Source organism: Onychomys torridus, chromosome 7 (assembly GCF_903995425.1).
Source record: "Onychomys torridus chromosome 7, mOncTor1.1, whole genome shotgun sequence".
Classification (NCBI taxonomy): Eukaryota; Metazoa; Chordata; class Mammalia; order Rodentia; family Cricetidae; genus Onychomys; species Onychomys torridus.
Window position 1 is genome coordinate 115306341 of NC_050449.1, and position 16200 is coordinate 115322540.

Genomic DNA, 16200 nt, shown 5'->3' on the forward strand with positions numbered 1-16200 from the left:
GGGTCCTGGGTTCCACAAAAACTGGGTATGGTGGTGCATACCTGTAATCATATCATTATGGCAGTAGACAGAATGATCAGAAGACGAAGGTCATCTTTGGCTATATAACAAGTTTCAGACTAGCCTGGACTTAATGAGAACCTTGTCTCAAAAAAAAAAGAAGTTTGTAATTAAAAAAAAACAAAACAAAAAAACCAATAATGAAAGTACAGGAATTACTTAGTGTTAACACTTTCTAGTAGGTCAGTATTTGCCTCTTTAACATCTTATAACCAATAATCTTCAATCATCATTTTATGGATATAGTCAGAATTCATCTGTATGAACATTGTGATAAGTTTTTGTTTAAAACACAGAAGATTTGAGTTCTGATATTTTGGGTATAATAGTTGAACTTTCTTATTACATTTATTTATTTATTTATTTGTGTGTGTGTGTGTGTGTGTGTGTACACGTGCCACGGCACATGTATGGAGAACAGAGGACAACCTGTAAAATCAATGCCCTTCTTCCTCCATGTGAATATGTGTGCCTGCATAATGCTAAGGACTGAGCCCAGATACTTGCTCAAAGTATATACTCTTGCATCAAGCCCTACAGCAAGCTCCACCCTCTTAAGATAGAAACAATATATTTGCTTTTTTAAAATCTTTGCATACATTGACATTGTCTTAGTCACTATTTTATTGCTGTGAAGAGACGCCATGACCAAGGCAGCCCTTTTTTTTCCAAGACAGGGTTTCTTTTTGTAGCCCTGACTGTCCTGGAACTCACTCTGTATATAGATCAGGCTGGCCTCAGACTCAAAGATCTGCCTGCCTCTATGGTATAAGCCCCCTACACACAGACACAGCAATAAGAATAATAGGAATGATTTTTCAGAAATTTAAGAGAGACAATAACCATCTTAGAAACATAAGATCATTTGAAACATAATGTCTGTCTGCTTCAGGAAGAGGCCGTTGACCTCAAGAATCAGGCAGTTGGGGTGAGAGCCTGTTCATCCTCCATGATGCTGCTGTTAATGTAGCTGTATCTGTTGGCCTAGGTGGCAGAGGGGCTGGGGTGTTGCCCATCGCTGTAGCCAGCTGCACAGTCTTAGCCGCCTAGCACAGCAGAATTTGGAGCCACTTCGGAATGCAAAAGGTAACCATTGTCCACTCTCTTGTTTGTTTGTTTGTTGTTTTTTAAGACAGTGTTTCTCTGTATAGTCTTGGCTGTCCTGAAACTCACTCTGTAGACCAGGCTGAACTTACTCTGTAGACTCAGAACTTCCTGCCTCTGTCTCCCAAGTGCTGGGATTAAAGGCGTGGTGCCTGGCTGTCCACTCTCTTTCAGAACATCTGTAGTACACATCTATAATTTGTTTTTTGCTGTTGTTGTTTTTGTTTTTGAGCTGAGGATCAACTAGGGCCTTGTGCCTGCTAGTCAAGCACTCTACAACTGAGCTAAATCCCCAACCCCCACATCTATAATTTGTAGCACAAAACTAAGACTTTATCAGAGTTAGGTATTTAAATCTGTGGGTGGGGTCGCACACCTTTAATACCAGCACTCAGGAGGCAGAGGCAGGCAGATCTCTGTAAATTTGAGGACAGCCAGGGCTACACAGAGAAACCCTATCTCAGGGAAAAAAAATTTTTTTTAAATAAAATAAATGTTTAAATCTGTTCCTTTGAATAAAGCAGAAACATAATACAAGCTTCTAGGATCTAATAGATTTAATCCTGAGTGTATATACTAAGTTTAAGTAATTATTTACATAGTGTTATAAGGACGAATCCTCTGGGCCATGACCATAGGTTTGTGTTTTATCATCAGGATGCACCATCATATTCACAGACCGCTCCGGTATGAGTGCACTGGGCCACGTGATGCTGGGAACCATGGATGTCCACCATCACTGGATGAGAGTAAGGATGAGCCCAAAGCAAGCAGACCTCTCTCACTTGCCTCCACACACTCTCATTTCAAACAACACTATTTCCTCAGCAACTGCAGCATTGGAAAGAATAGCTCCAGTTTTCCAATCCAATAATACCACATAACTAGTACTTCAAAGTAAAAATAGCTTTCTTTTACATTTATTTATTTTGTGTGTATGTCTGCATGTGTGTGCATAGAAGTAAGAGGACAAACTGTAGTTGTTCTTTTGCTACCCTGGGTCCAGGGATTGAGTTCAGACCATCATCACCCTTGAGCAAGTGGTTTTGCTTAGGCATCTATCTCGAAAGCCTGTAGCCAGAAGGTTTCTCTGGCCCCACCCAGCCCTGCAGTCACAGAGCTGCTTATAAAATAATCACTCAGAGGCTTAATATTATTTACAAACTGTATGGCCTATGGCAGGCTTCTTGCTAGCTAGCTCTTTTATCTTAAATTAACCCATTTCTATTAATCTATGTTTTGCCACATGGCCGTGGCATTATCAGTCTTTGGCATCTTGCTTCTCCCTTGGCAGCAGCTGGCGTCCCTCTCTCTATTCTCCTTTCTTCTCCCCATATATCTGCTTGGATTTTCCACCTGTCTCTAAGCTGCCTTGCCATAGGCCAGTGCAGCTTTATTTATCAACCAATCAGAGCAACACATATTCACAGCATACAGAAAGGCATCCCACAGCACTTCCCACTTTCTGTCTAATCAAAAAGGAAGGTTTTTACTTTAACATAGTAAAATTACATATAATAGAACAGTTATCAAGCAGGAATTACAATTACAATATCTAGTCTATTTGTATTTGGAAAAATTAAAGAAAAATTCTATCATCTACCCTATATTTGTGAGTCTAAATTTCCATATCTAATTTATCTTTTTATCATAACCAAGGAAAATTATAACTATCTTGTCTTCAACTACATCAAAGAACCCAGGAGGATATATTACCTAAGTAAACAGGAAGTACTTTGTAAGCAACTTTCAAAATCTGGAAATGACAGAAACAGCTAGCTGGCTGCCTGGACAGTCTAGTCACTCAGAGTTCCTCTGCAATGTTGGGGCACTCATCTTCAGCCTATAGGCCTAGAATCTCTCAGTCGCTTCTCCCTACGTCCTGCACCATGTCTGGCAGTCTCCTCTGTAAAGCAGGAACCTGAAGGACCATCTCACCTTGTTTTGGCAAAATTCAGTGGTCATTTTCCTATGGGTCCTATGGGTCCTATGGGTCTAGTTTATACAACATTTTGTCAGTCCAGGCAAGAACAGTTTCTTGTCCAAATGGCTAACTTTTGCCATAAGGAAAGCAAACACCATATGGAGTTTCTTCAATGCCCATCATCTTCGTTGAAGTAAATTGGTGCTGCCAGGAGCAGATATGTCTCACTATCCAGAAAGTCTGAGTTCTTAAAACATTTTAAATGCTATATTCTGTAGCTCTTTGAAGTGTTTGAAGATTACCTACCTAATTGAAATATACTTTTTTTTTTTTTTTTTGCCAGAGCTGAGGACCAATTATGCTTGCTAGGCAAGCACTCTACCACTAAGCTAAATTCCCCAACCCCGTAATATACCTTTATATACCAAAAAAAAACCAACATGACTATGTTTGATTATCCTAGATGACTATCAATCTGTATTTTTTATTATATTATAATTTTAAATGAGCTGCATAAACATAATACCTTAAACAAGAGTAGAAATATACATACATATAACAAAATTAACTTTAAAATTGTAATAAATTAAAATCTATAGCAATGTAAAACATTTTAAACAAGTTGTTGCTTTTTAAAAGTAGACTCACAGAGCAGTGGTGGCACACGCCTTTAATCCCAGCACTCGGGAGGCAGAAGCAGGTGGATCTCTATGAGTTCAAGGCCAGCCTGGTCTACAGAGTGAGTTCCAGGAAAGGCACAAAGCTACACAGAGAAACCCTGTCTCAAAAAAAAATACATACATACATACATACATACATACATACATACATACATACATAAATAAAAGTAGACTCAATAATCTACCCTTTATCCTATCATATCTATACTATCCCCCCCCCCTTTTTTTTTAGACAGAGATTGCATTTATAATCAACCCCTTTAAAATAAAAATAAACATTTATAAACAATATTTTGGGAATTTGGGCATAGCTTCTCATACTACTTCCTGCTGATTGGGGGCACTGGCAATCTTATGGGGATCCTGAGATAATGATCAAGTCCTGGAAAGACCGAGGCCAATGTGTTAGTTTTAAATGCAGACAAATTAAGCTAATGTGAACATTTTTTATTGTTAAATTTTATTTTTAGATTTATTTATTTTATATGTGTTTTGTCTTCATGTATGTATGTCTATGTACCATGTGTGAGCCTAGTTCCTGAGGAGGTAAGAATAGGACATAAGATCCCCTGAAGCTGGAGTTACAGACAGTTGTGAGCCACCATGTGAGTGCTGGAAATTGAACCCAACGTCTTTGCAAGAACAAGTGCTCTTAACCCTAAGCTGTCTCTGCAGCCCCTGATGTGAACATTTTTGTTAAGTGTTGGTTTTTGTTTTGTTGTTGCTGTTTTTCTACAGAGATTCTCATCATGTGGCACTGGCTGACTAGAACTCCCTGTATAAATCCAACTGGACTGAAACTTGTAGCAATCCTCCTCCCTCAGGCTCCAGTGTTTTAGGATTATGGGTGTGAGCCACTGTGCCTGATTGATACAAACATTAGAAATGCATTTTTCTTTCTTTTTCTTTTTTTTTTTTAAGACAGGGTTTCTCTGTGTAACAGTCTTGCCTGTCCTAGAACTAGCTCTGTAGACCAGGCTGGCCTCGAACTCACAGAGATCCACATGCCTCTGCCTCCCGAGTGCTGGGATTAAAGGCGTGCACCACCACTGCCCGGCGAGAAATGCATTTTTCATCTCATGGATAAATTTCTAGATAGAATCACTGGATCATATCCTTTGATCATATCAAAAGATAGTCATATTTTCAATTTTGATGAAAATTTTTAATTATGACACTCTAGTAGGTATGTGATGATGTCTCACCTTAAATTTAATTTGCATTAAATAATAAATTATGGTAATCATCTTTTCGTGTTTTTATCTGCCATCTTCATGTCATCTTTGATGAAGGATCTATTCAAATAAAATACTTGGTAGAGGGACTGGAGAGATGGTTCAGTGGGTAAGAGCACTGGCTGCTCTTCCAGAGGTCACGAGTTTGAGTCCTGGCACCCACATGTCAGTTCACAACCATCTGTAACTCCAGTCCCAGGGGATCCAATGGTACCATACATTAATGTGGTGTGGAGATACACGTGTAGACAAAACACCTATACACATAAAATAGATCTTTAGCCCGGCTTAGTGGCACACACCTTTGATCCCAGCACTCCAAAGGCAGAGGCAGGAAGATCTCTGAGTTTGAAGCTAGTCTATAGAGTGAGTTCCAAGACAACCCGGGTTACACAGAGAAACCTGTCTTTAAAAAACTTAATTTATTTGCTGAGCAGTGGTGGCACACACCTTTAATCCCAGCACTCAGGAATCTCTGTGAGTTCAAGGTCAGTCTGGTCCACGGAGTGAGTTCCAGGACAGCCAAGGCTATACAGAGAAACTCTGTCTTGAAGAATTTAACAATATATATATATTACTTCAAGCCATATATTTAATAGGTGTTTTGTATCTAAAGTGTATAAGAACTTTTTTTTGTTTTTCAAGACAGGGTTTCTCTCTGTGTAGCTTTGTGCAACTCACTTGGTAGCCCAGGCTGGCCTCGAATTCAGAGATCTGCTTGGCTCTGCCTCCAAGTGCTGGGGATTAAAGGTGTGTGCCACCGAGGACCAAACCCAGGGCTGAACCCAGGGCCTTGCGCTTGCTCGGCAAGCGCTCTACCACTGAGCTAAATCTCCAACTCCCCTTCTAGGTTATGCAGATCCCAGCTTTCTACAGAAAACTAAACTTAAAGTCCTCCCTGACCCTTCTCTTCCCACTCAACAATGCATAAGCCGTTCACCAGCCCCTCCCACTCACCAACACATGCCATGCACCAGCCACACTCAGCTTCCTGTTTGTTTTGGGCATGGCCTTTTTTCTTTTCCCAAAGCTTCCCACATTCATCTAATGTTTCTAAATCCTATTATACTTTTTTTGAAAAGTCTTGGCAGCCATTATTTAAACATGCCTTTGATCTATCAGCCTCATGTGGCACTTGAGCTGACAGTCTTGCTTTCTTGCCCCTCAACTGTGAGCTCATGCAAACACAACCCCTTATACCCTGCATGTGCACTTCATGTCTACACACATAGTAGGTGCTCAGTAAAGCTTTCTGTGCTTATCAGTTGAATTTGAAATAGTTGACTAAAAGTAAATTTTTAGGCAATACTTGAGAGTTAGAATACACAAATGTACATTTAATCATCATAACCTAGCTTAAGATTCCTGTGCAGGTCTTTAGTATTAGTACCTAGGGTTGTTGTTTGCTTGCAGTCTCTTCTCAGTTCCAATTGAAAATCCCTAGACTGATAGTTTGTTTTTGTTTTGGTTTTTTTGTTTGTTTGTTTTTCGAGATAGGGTTTCTCTGTGTAGCTTTGCACCTTTCCTGGACCAGGCTGACCTTGAACTCACAGAGATCTCAGAGATCTGCCTGGCTCTGCCTCCTAAGTGCTGGGATTCAAGGTGTATACCACCACCGCCCAGCCGATAGTTTGTTTTGAATATTAGTATTTCCAGGATTATATTGTCTTTACTATATTTTACTTGAATATTCCATCTACAAAAATAATTTTTAAAAATTTCTCATTTATTGGACTCCTAAAATTATAGTAACATAAAATGATCTTTTTTTTTTCTTTTCAATACTATAGCTTTTTGAAAGCTTGCCAAGTTATTTTGACCTTCAGCAGAGAATGTCAGTCTTAGAAGACCAGATAAGCAATCTTCTAGGGGGCATACGAGTAGTTTATGTCGAGGAGTTGCAGCCAGCACTCACACTTGATGAGTACTACTCCCTCCTTGACGTCTTCTATACTCAGCTGCTGAAAAGTAGGATACCTTCTCACCCTCAGAGTCTGAGTGGCTTGCAGATGATCCTTAGCAGGTAAGTGTCTGGAACTGGATGGGATGTGTGTATGGTTCTTGTAAATTTAATAATAATAATAGAAATGAGTGGCTGGAGAAATGGTTCAGTAGTTTGGTAGAAGATTCAAGTTCAATTCCCAGGGCCCATGTCAGGCAGCTCATAACCAGAGGATCCAATGCCTTTGACCTCCTCAGGCACTACACTCAACATGCAGAGACAGACACAGAGGCAGGGTCATGTGTGTATGTGTATCTTTATATGCATACATAATACACATACATAATTTCAAATGATTTTTTAAAATGGAGGCCAGGCTTGTGGTGCACACCTGTAATCCCAGTACAGCAGGTAGATCACTGTAAGTTGAAGGCCAGCCTCAGCTAAACAGTGCACCCGTCTTAAAAACAAAACAAAAGAATGTAAGAATGTCATGACTTGTGAAGAATTGTAGTCACAGCCCTGTTCTGCATATGTCAAAAACCAAACTGAGGGACTAAAGAGTGGATCTCTACAACATTCTTGGAAAACATAGCCACTGATCAGCAAAGTCAGTCTCAAGTTCTCAGACTCACCTTGAAGTAGGTCACTGCCATGTCACAGGGAACAGTATATTATCAGTGTTGCTGTAATTTAATGTGCATTTTCCGATGATGACTTTTCAGTCACTTGAGATTAAAAAAGCATTGTCTGTGGAAGTGATGATGTTTCCCTTAATACACACTTTGTTTCAGTGACAGGTACGAGCCAAGCTTGCATGAACTTGGGCATTTTAACATCCCAGCCCTCTCAGATCCAACAAACCTCCAGTCATTTATGAGAAGCAAAGCCCAGCAGGCAAGAGAAAACATGACAAGAAGGGAGGAGTAAGTACTGTCCTCTTCCAGATGTATGAGGTCCTGCCTGACTTTTAAACAGACACTAGAAAGCATTGTCTGCATTTTAGTGATTTTATTCATGCATAGCTTTTGTGTCTGTTGGTATCAGGAGGGACCAAAGAGGGCATTGGACCCCTTGAAGGTGGAGTTATAGGCAGTTGTGCACCACTACCACGTCGGTGCTGGCAATTGTGTCTCTGAAAGAATCACAAGTGCTCATTAACTGCTGAGCCATCTCTCTAGCCCTATACTATTTAAATTTTACAGTGTGACTAAGTTTATAAGTAGTTGTGTTTCTGTGGTGTTTACAACTTGGAATCACTTGACAGCCAGTGGTTTCCTCGTCATAGGTTTGAAGCTATAGAGTTAAGTCCATTGTAGAGGAGAAAGGGTAGGAGTAGGTCCATACAAAGGAATGGACAGACAAACGGACAGCAAGTTCAGATGGTGAGCAGGAAGGGAGAAGCAGCTCAGGGCAGGGTACAGCCTGATTTCAACATCCAAAAAAGGGTTTATACTCCTAGTTTTTTCTTCGCTTAGTCACTAGCAGTGGCTAGGGGAGGTGTATGAAAGCTGTTAGAAGCACTGACTACTCTGTAGAGGACCCAGGTTCAGTTTCCAGCACCCACCTGGTACCTCATGACCATTTACAACTCTGGTTCCAGGAATCCAACACCCTATTCTGGTTTCCGAGAGCACCAAGCACACAGATGGTGCACAGATATCCATGCAGACAAAACACCCATACACATTAAAAATAATAAATCTTGAGGGCGGGGAAAAATAATCTTTGAAAAGTTGGAATAAATTGTGTATTTTTTTTACCTCACTAATGCTAAAAAGCTTGTTTTTTTTATTTATTTATTTTTATGTCCCAAGTGCTGGGAATAAAGGCATTCGCCACCACCACCCCTGCTTTTGTTTTTTGTTTTTTGTTTTTTGTTTTTGTTTTTGTTTTTGTTTTTAATGCTGAATGCCGTTTATTGAAGGAGGGAGGAGGTCTTAAATACAGGCTTACAGCACAATGGGAGAACCCCACAGGGCAGAAGTTCACTTCCAATGTTTTACAATCTTGCATCTAAGCTGTTAACACTCAATATGCAGGATACACAGACAAGGAACTTCCCTTAAGCATTCAGGAGGGTGGAAGCTCACAGGGAATTAGCATAGGGAGGATATCACAGTCAGCAAGCAATGAAAAAGGTTGATTTTTTTTTTTTTTTTAAGAGTTTTATGTAGAAATAAATCAGCCAGTACTGGGCACGGTGTAACTCTTGGCATGTCTTTTCATATGACTGGCATGTATGGGCACTATGCCATCTCCCCAACATTTAAGAATATTATTTATATTTTATCTTATTTAGTAATAGCTTGTGGTGATTTTTTTTTTTTTATTTAATAGGTTAAAAGTTATTGAAAATGAATTGATACAGGCTTCAACAAAGAAATTTTCTCTGGAGAAGTTATATAAAGAGCCCAGCATTTCTAGCAGACAAATGGTGGACTGCTGTAAGAGACTTCTACAACAGCCACTGCCTTATCTGCATGGGATGCACCTCTGTGTGTCACATTTCTATTCTGTTATGCAAGATGGAGACTTGTGTATCCCATGGAATTGGAAGAAAGGAGAAGCCATGAAGTAGCACAGATACTGTTGTATTTTCTGGAAAAAAATGAGAAACTGTTGAATTTATTTAAATTCAGTTTAATAGTAGTATTCACATGTTAGAACAAAGTTTCTAACTGCTGCTTTAAAAGTGGGCTGAGCTTTTCTTTGTAGTGAATTTATGCTAAGAAACTTGTTTTTGAAAGGTTTTATTCCCCCTAGTCTTATGATGCTTATGGCCAGGAAAAAAGATGCTTAGAAGAAAAAAACTATTTTAAAGATATATAATAGAGAGTTCTATAAGTCATATATATTTTTATATGAGTGAATGTGCATATGTATAAATTGGCCTCATTCAGTACTCTTTAGTACTAGAACTCATTTTCACATGCAACACAGTTCAATGTGTGTCTTCATAATTACATTCTATGGACACACACACACTTTGTAGCCATTAATGGACAGTTATGTTCAAAACAGATGATTGATGAGTAGCAAAAATTAAATAACTACATTTTGTTTGAGAAAGATTTAAAAAAAAAAACCTTATTGAATATATGCTTTTAACACTGTCTGATACTAGTTTATTAAAACATCAGTGACAGAGAATTTAAATACATGATTTTTTCCTCCATTTAAAATATTGATAGAGCATATGCTTGGTAGGCACAGGCCCTGGGTTCCATCTCTAGGACCAGGAATGAGTAAGATGTAGTATTATAATTTAGCCAGAAGCTCCTTTTAAAAGCTGTTTTCATTTCTTCAGCCTGCTGCCTCCTGTGGTCTCTGGTGTCTCCCACACAGTGGGAGACCCACTTTCTATTCAGATCTGCACAACACTTTTCCCCTGAGGAAGCCCTAGTAAATTTTTCCCACTGTGCATTAGAACAAAGGAGACAATAAAATCAGTTTTCATGTTTTGGGTTTTTATAAAGCATCAGTTGTTTAAACAGGTCAAATGTATGTTGAAAATAAGAATTGGCTTGTAAAAGGATTGTCTGTGCCATTTATTGCTTTTGACCCTTGCTAATTTGACAAATGTTGCTGTAAATACTCTTCAAAAGAAAGAGTCCTCAAGTTGGGGGGTTTGGTGGCACACACCTTTAATCCCAGCACTTGGGAGTCAGAGGCAGGTGGGTCCCTATGAATTTGAAATCAGCCTGGTCTACAAAGCAGGTTCCAGGACAGCCAGGGCTGTTACACAAGAAACCCTGTCTCCCGGTCGGGGGGTTGGGCTGGGGAGGAGTTTTCAAAGATATGATAGTTTATTGGAAAATTGTTTGGATTGTACCACTTCTATCATCAGCTAACAGAATCTTCTGTAATGTGTGTTTAATTGAATTTGTCTCTGAACTAATTGTTAAGTAATAAATAACACCTTGTCGACCACTTAGCTGCTTTTCTTATTTCCCAGTTGTTAAAGTTTCACAACTAGGAGTTGTAGGAAATTGTTAGAAGTGATCCTTTGGATTTCATCTCTGGATATATGTGCTCTTCCATCACAGAGAGAACAGGTAAAGCCTCTGGAGACACCTGAGTCAGATCACAGCTGAGCTGCCACCACAGAGAGAGCTGAGACCTAAGCCCTTAACCAGGGCTGTGTCTGTTTCCAGCATGAGCTGCCAAAGCCCTTCTTTCTCCCTTTGTTCTGGAAAGGCCTCTACCCCTAAGGAGCCTGAGTTAATGAGAGGAAGGCTTTGAGAAGTGGGCACATGAGATGAAGAGCCAAGGACAGTTCACCATTACTGGAACCTAAAGACAGCACACTGAGCAGTACAGGCCTGGGGGGGGTGGGGGCGGCCACAGGACCTGAGCAGGGCCCATACTCTACAGAGGGACCTGGAAGCACACTGGAGGAGGGCAAGACAGCCTGTGCTTTTCAGTGTGACTGTTTTGGTCAGTGTGGAGTCACTTGATGGCACCATAGGCATACCTGCCCCAGTCTCAAGCCAGTGTACACAGCCTGGCTTACCTGGCACTCAACTTCCTTTGGCTCACTTCACACCGACAATGAACGCCCACCTCTGCAGGGACCCTGCTTGCGCACAGCCCCGGCAGGGTCTGGTATCATCTACACCACCTGCACCCTGAAGGTTGCTCCCCACCTACCTAGTAACTGTGGGTTGGCTGAAGTTTCTCTGCCATTCAGTTTTACCTGGTGGTACAAACACCACCCCTATTTGATGTAGTGCTGGAGACTGAACTTTTTGGACCTTGTGCCTGTTAGGGCAAGTGTTCTATTGAGCCAAAACACCCTTTTAGTGTGTGTGCGTGTGTGTGTGTGTGTGTGTGTGTGTGTGTGTGTGTGTGTGTGTGTGTGCACATGCACTACAGTATATATGTATAGGTCAGAGGACAACTTTTATGAGCTAATTTTCTCCTACCATGTGGATCTTAGGGATCCAACTCAAGTGCAGGCTTGGTGGCAGGTGCCTATATCTGCAGAGATATCTGAGTGATCTTGCTAGCCCTAGAAATTCTTTCATAGCTTTAAGAGGGAGTTATGTTGCACGAATCCTGAATGGTCATATAATAAAAACCTGGAGCTGAAAGATCAAAGAAGCAGAACAAGCCACAGCTACCACCTCTTACCTCACCAACTTCTCAGCCTGACAGAGCCTCTGTAAGACAGCGAATTCCTGTCACCTCTCGCCTTATATTCCTTTCTCTGCCCAGCCATATCACTTCTTGTCTCAACCTTCCTAGTGCTGGGATTTAAGGTGTGTGTGTGATCCCAAGTGCTGGAATTAAAGGTGCATGCCACCACTGCCTGGCTCTGTTTCTATTTTAGACTATATTAATCTTGGGTAGCCTAGTGTGGCCTTGAACTCACAGAGATCCAGATGGATCTCTGCCTCCCGAGTGCTAGGATTAAAGGTGTGTGCCACCACTGCCTGGCCTCTGTGGCTAACTCTGGCTGGCTATGTCCTCTGATCTTCAGGCAAGTTTTATTTTTTAGATTACAAATATCACCATGGAGTTACATGTTTTTATCATGGGGACAGGCGACCCTCTCAAGTAGTCAGTGTTACAGTGTTGTTTCCCTTGAGTCTGGCCTTTTATGTAAACCATTGTGGGTCACTAGGGGCTCCAAATGGCTGTAGCCCAATAGTTAAGGGGTGGGAATCCCTTGGGCCTTTTGTCTCTATATAAACTTATTTCCTTTGGAGAAGTGTTGCTATCCTGTGTTGGCACCTTGTAAAACAGCTGCACCAAATCAAGACTCAAGAAAGCAGGTCCCTCATCTCCCTAAAGCCCTTAAGGACTTCACGGGCCTGTCCTTGTCAGCAAACCTAATATTCTTCCTAGCTGGGCATTATTGTACCTGCCTATTCATCTCCTCATGAGTCAAAGAGAATAGGAAGATTTCACTCTCCCCAGATGTTTTCCTGATCTTAAAAGGTTACATTTGCAGCCAACTGGGCCAATGGAAATGAGTGATACATGGTGTCAAGTTGCTGGGCATGCTGCCAATAAGTTGACTAGGATCCTTTTGCTCTTCCAGGAGTGGTCCTTGGCAGCCTTTGTAACCCTCAGCTTCTATCAGCAAGCAGTGACAGCAGGCATCTGCAAGCAGTAGGTAACAAGAACCAGGCCAGGTTCCAGCCTTCACAACACTTTTCCTTGTCCAGTCTTCATCACAGAGGTACAGGAAGGCTTGTTCAAGAGAAACATGGTGAGCTGGAGAGATGGCTCAGTGGTTAAGAGCATTGGCTGTGTGAAGGGGCCCCAAAATAGCTTGACCACACAACAGCCATGACAGGCTTAGGGGCCTAGACATGCTTACTGGCAGGCAACACCCAGATCCAGGAAAAGCCTTAAGCTGATACCACCCAGGGATCCACCCAGGGATGAAGAAGTACCTGACATCCCAAACATCCCAACCATTAGATAAGGTGGCCAGATGTCCTTCAGTCTAGCATGCACCAATTTTTGTTTTACAGATACCCCTAGACAATTGTCAGCCCATCAGGGTCCTGGACCCTGGAAATCTCACCCCAACCTCAGCTGTGATTAAAAACTCTGCCTCACCTGAGCTCAGGGCTCTCTGAGGGACACACGCACCCACACACAATTAAATTGGAACAATTGTAAAAGCTGGAACTCTCAGCATTTGGGAGGCCCAGGCAGGTAGTCAACCTCGTCTACACAGGGAGTGTAGTGAGAGACCGAGGTGACTGCTGGCTCCCCTCCTCTAACTGCTGGCTCTGCATCTCCATGTTACCCCACCTACTTCCTTTCCCTGGTCCCTCTACTTGCTCAGACTACTTGTCCCTTCAGATTCCTGTAACATCTCAGCCTTAGACCTATTGTTACTTTTGTAACCTGTGACCCAAACACCTGACAGAAACAACATAAACGAGGATAGATTTATGTTTGTCTCATGATTTCACAGGGTTTCGGTCCATGGTGGCTGGGACATCAGGACAGACCAGGAAGCAAAGAGGATCAGAAGCAGTTCAAAGTTCCACCCCTAGTGAGCTACTTCTTTCAGCTAGATCCCACTTACTGAAGATTCCAACGCCCTCCTAATTAGCACCATTAGTGAGGGATCAATCATTCAAAACATAAGCCTGCGGAGAGCGGTTCCATATTCACTCGGTAACAACCTGAGTCTATCTACAGCACCCACCTGCACCCCCAACCCCACCACCGAACAACGCTCCCTGCTCAAAGACCCTTTGTGACTGCTTAGATCTGCAAGGATCTGCAGGTCAGCTCCTCTGTGGCTCTCAGGAGCGCTTGGGCTTTCATTCAGCCTTACCTCCCGCCACCTCCGACCCCCGATGGGCCTTTGCATGGCTCCTAGACTCACTTGCCTTATATCACTGTACTGAGGCTGTTCCTAACCTTCCTGGTGCCCCTGTTACTCCTGAGTGCACATAACACTCTTTGGCCCCACTTGGGCCCTCATGGAGCCTTAAACAAACTCTGGACCACCTTTCAAGGAACTCTGATGTGGGGACTTGTCCTAGGCTTGACCCGGAAAGACAGTAGGAATGAATGCCATAGGCACAGGCATAAAGTTTGTGAAGTGCAAGCCCGAAAACAGGCTTCATCCCTTTTCCATTCCAAGTGGTGCCCATAAAAGCAAGGGTGGCCTCGCTGTGGCCGGCGAATGGGACCCACTCACCCTGGCCTGTCCTCATCCCACTCAAGGCCTGCTTCTGTCCCACAGATGACTCCAGCACCAGAACTGCGGTATTCAACCTCAAAGTATCAAGAAAGACAGCAGAGGAAGCAAAGAAAGCCATAGAAGGCGATCTGTAAAAATCTGTTTGTGTTGGGTCTGAAATCGTTCTTGCAGGTTCCTGTATAAACAAACCTGTGTTTCTGGGGGTGGGGCTGATGGTATCTTCTCCGAACGCTGCAGGTGTAGGTGGGCAGCCGCTCTGCCAGGTGCTTCATGTATATGCCCGGTGGGCGCTCCCTAGCTTAAAAGGAAAACCGGTTGTTTGCAGTCGGAGCGTTCCTCAGCTTGCTAGGCAGAGCCCAGGACATAGAAGGGCTAGCTGGAAGCACCTCGCCCGGTGGAGGGGACGTTCCCCGGTGGCGCTGCACAGGAAGAGCGGCCCCCTGGTGGGGACAAGATGCAGGGCACGGCCGAATGTTTACTAGATAAAGAACTTTCCTGCCCCAGGGTCTTTCCCTGCAGCCTCGGGGTTCGCTGGGGAGACCGATCTGTGTGCAGCGGCCGCCACGCTCCCACGCCAAGACCCCGACCTCGCCCTTGCTTAACGCTTCTCTCCAGAGGCTGCAAGAGTAGTCTCCTCCCTTGGAGGGAGGGTGACTTCTCCAGTCTCATTTACCCAGACAAAAGAATTTAGAGATTTCTTCTTCTGTTCAAGCTGACTCCTAGACATATCTAAAATGAAGAAAACGTCATCAGGAGGTACAGGTGAAAGCTGCTCTTAATTTTTTAATAGCCTTTTCCAATTTTTTTTTTTTCGAGACAACGTCTCACTATGTGTCCTTGGCTATCCTGGAACTCACTGCCTCTTCCTCCCAGGTGCTGGGATTAAGGGTGTGCCCAGATTCATTTTCTTGATTAATGATTGACATAGAAAGGTTCTAGGGTGTAAAAGAAAACAAACTGAGCAAGCCAGTAAACGTTCCTCCATGGCCTCTGCCTAGTTCATTGCTTCAAGGTTCCTGACTGAAGTTTCCACACTGACTTCCCTCAGTGGTAGAGTGTGACCTGAGAGTTGTAGACTGAAATAAATCCTTTTCTCCCCGAGCTGCTTTTGGTCATGGTATTTATCACAGCAATACAAACCTAACCAAGGTGTATGGATGTCCTGAACACAGACTTTTTCTTGTTACTCCCTGAGCAATTCAGTATACCAATTGCTCCACAGCATTAACATTGCATCATGGTTTAGAGATGGTTTTGAGTAGGTGAGAATACATTGCATGTTTGGGAATATTATTTTAAGGTGTATTGCTTTTGTTTGTGTTGCATTTGTTTAACTCTGTGAAACTGTGTTAATTTGCCTGTCTGAAACACCTGATGGTCTAATAAAGAACTAAACAGCCAATAGCAAGGTAGGAGAAAGGATAGGTGGGGCTAGTAGGCAGAGAGTCTATATAGAAGGAGAAATCTTGGAAAAAAGGAAGAGGAAGTAACTAGAGAAAGACTACTAACTCTACAGAAGTTAGAGAATGGGAAAAGCCCAGAGGCAAAAAACAGACTAGATAAGTGGCTAGAAA

General features: G+C 42.4%; 1 protein-coding gene across 5 annotated transcripts in view; it reads left to right on the plus strand.

The window, feature by feature from the left end:
* Tcaim (T cell activation inhibitor, mitochondrial) overlaps window positions 1-10483 on the plus strand; it is a 32791-nt gene extending 22308 nt beyond the window's left edge. For 4 of the 5 annotated variants that reach the window (XM_036192211.1, XM_036192210.1, XM_036192214.1 and 1 more), the window contains exons 8-12: window positions 1049-1146; window positions 1822-1913; window positions 6794-7026; window positions 7740-7871; window positions 9286-10483. In XM_036192211.1, coding sequence (XP_036048104.1) covers window positions 1049-1146; window positions 1822-1913; window positions 6794-7026; window positions 7740-7871; window positions 9286-9526 — 796 coding nt within the window. In that variant the 3' untranslated portion in view covers window positions 9527-10483. The remainder of the gene's footprint in view (window positions 1-1048; window positions 1147-1821; window positions 1914-6793; window positions 7027-7739; window positions 7872-9285) is intronic. The other variant, XM_036192215.1, reaches the window with a different exon arrangement.
* The last annotated feature ends 5717 nt before the right edge of the window (window positions 10484-16200 follow it).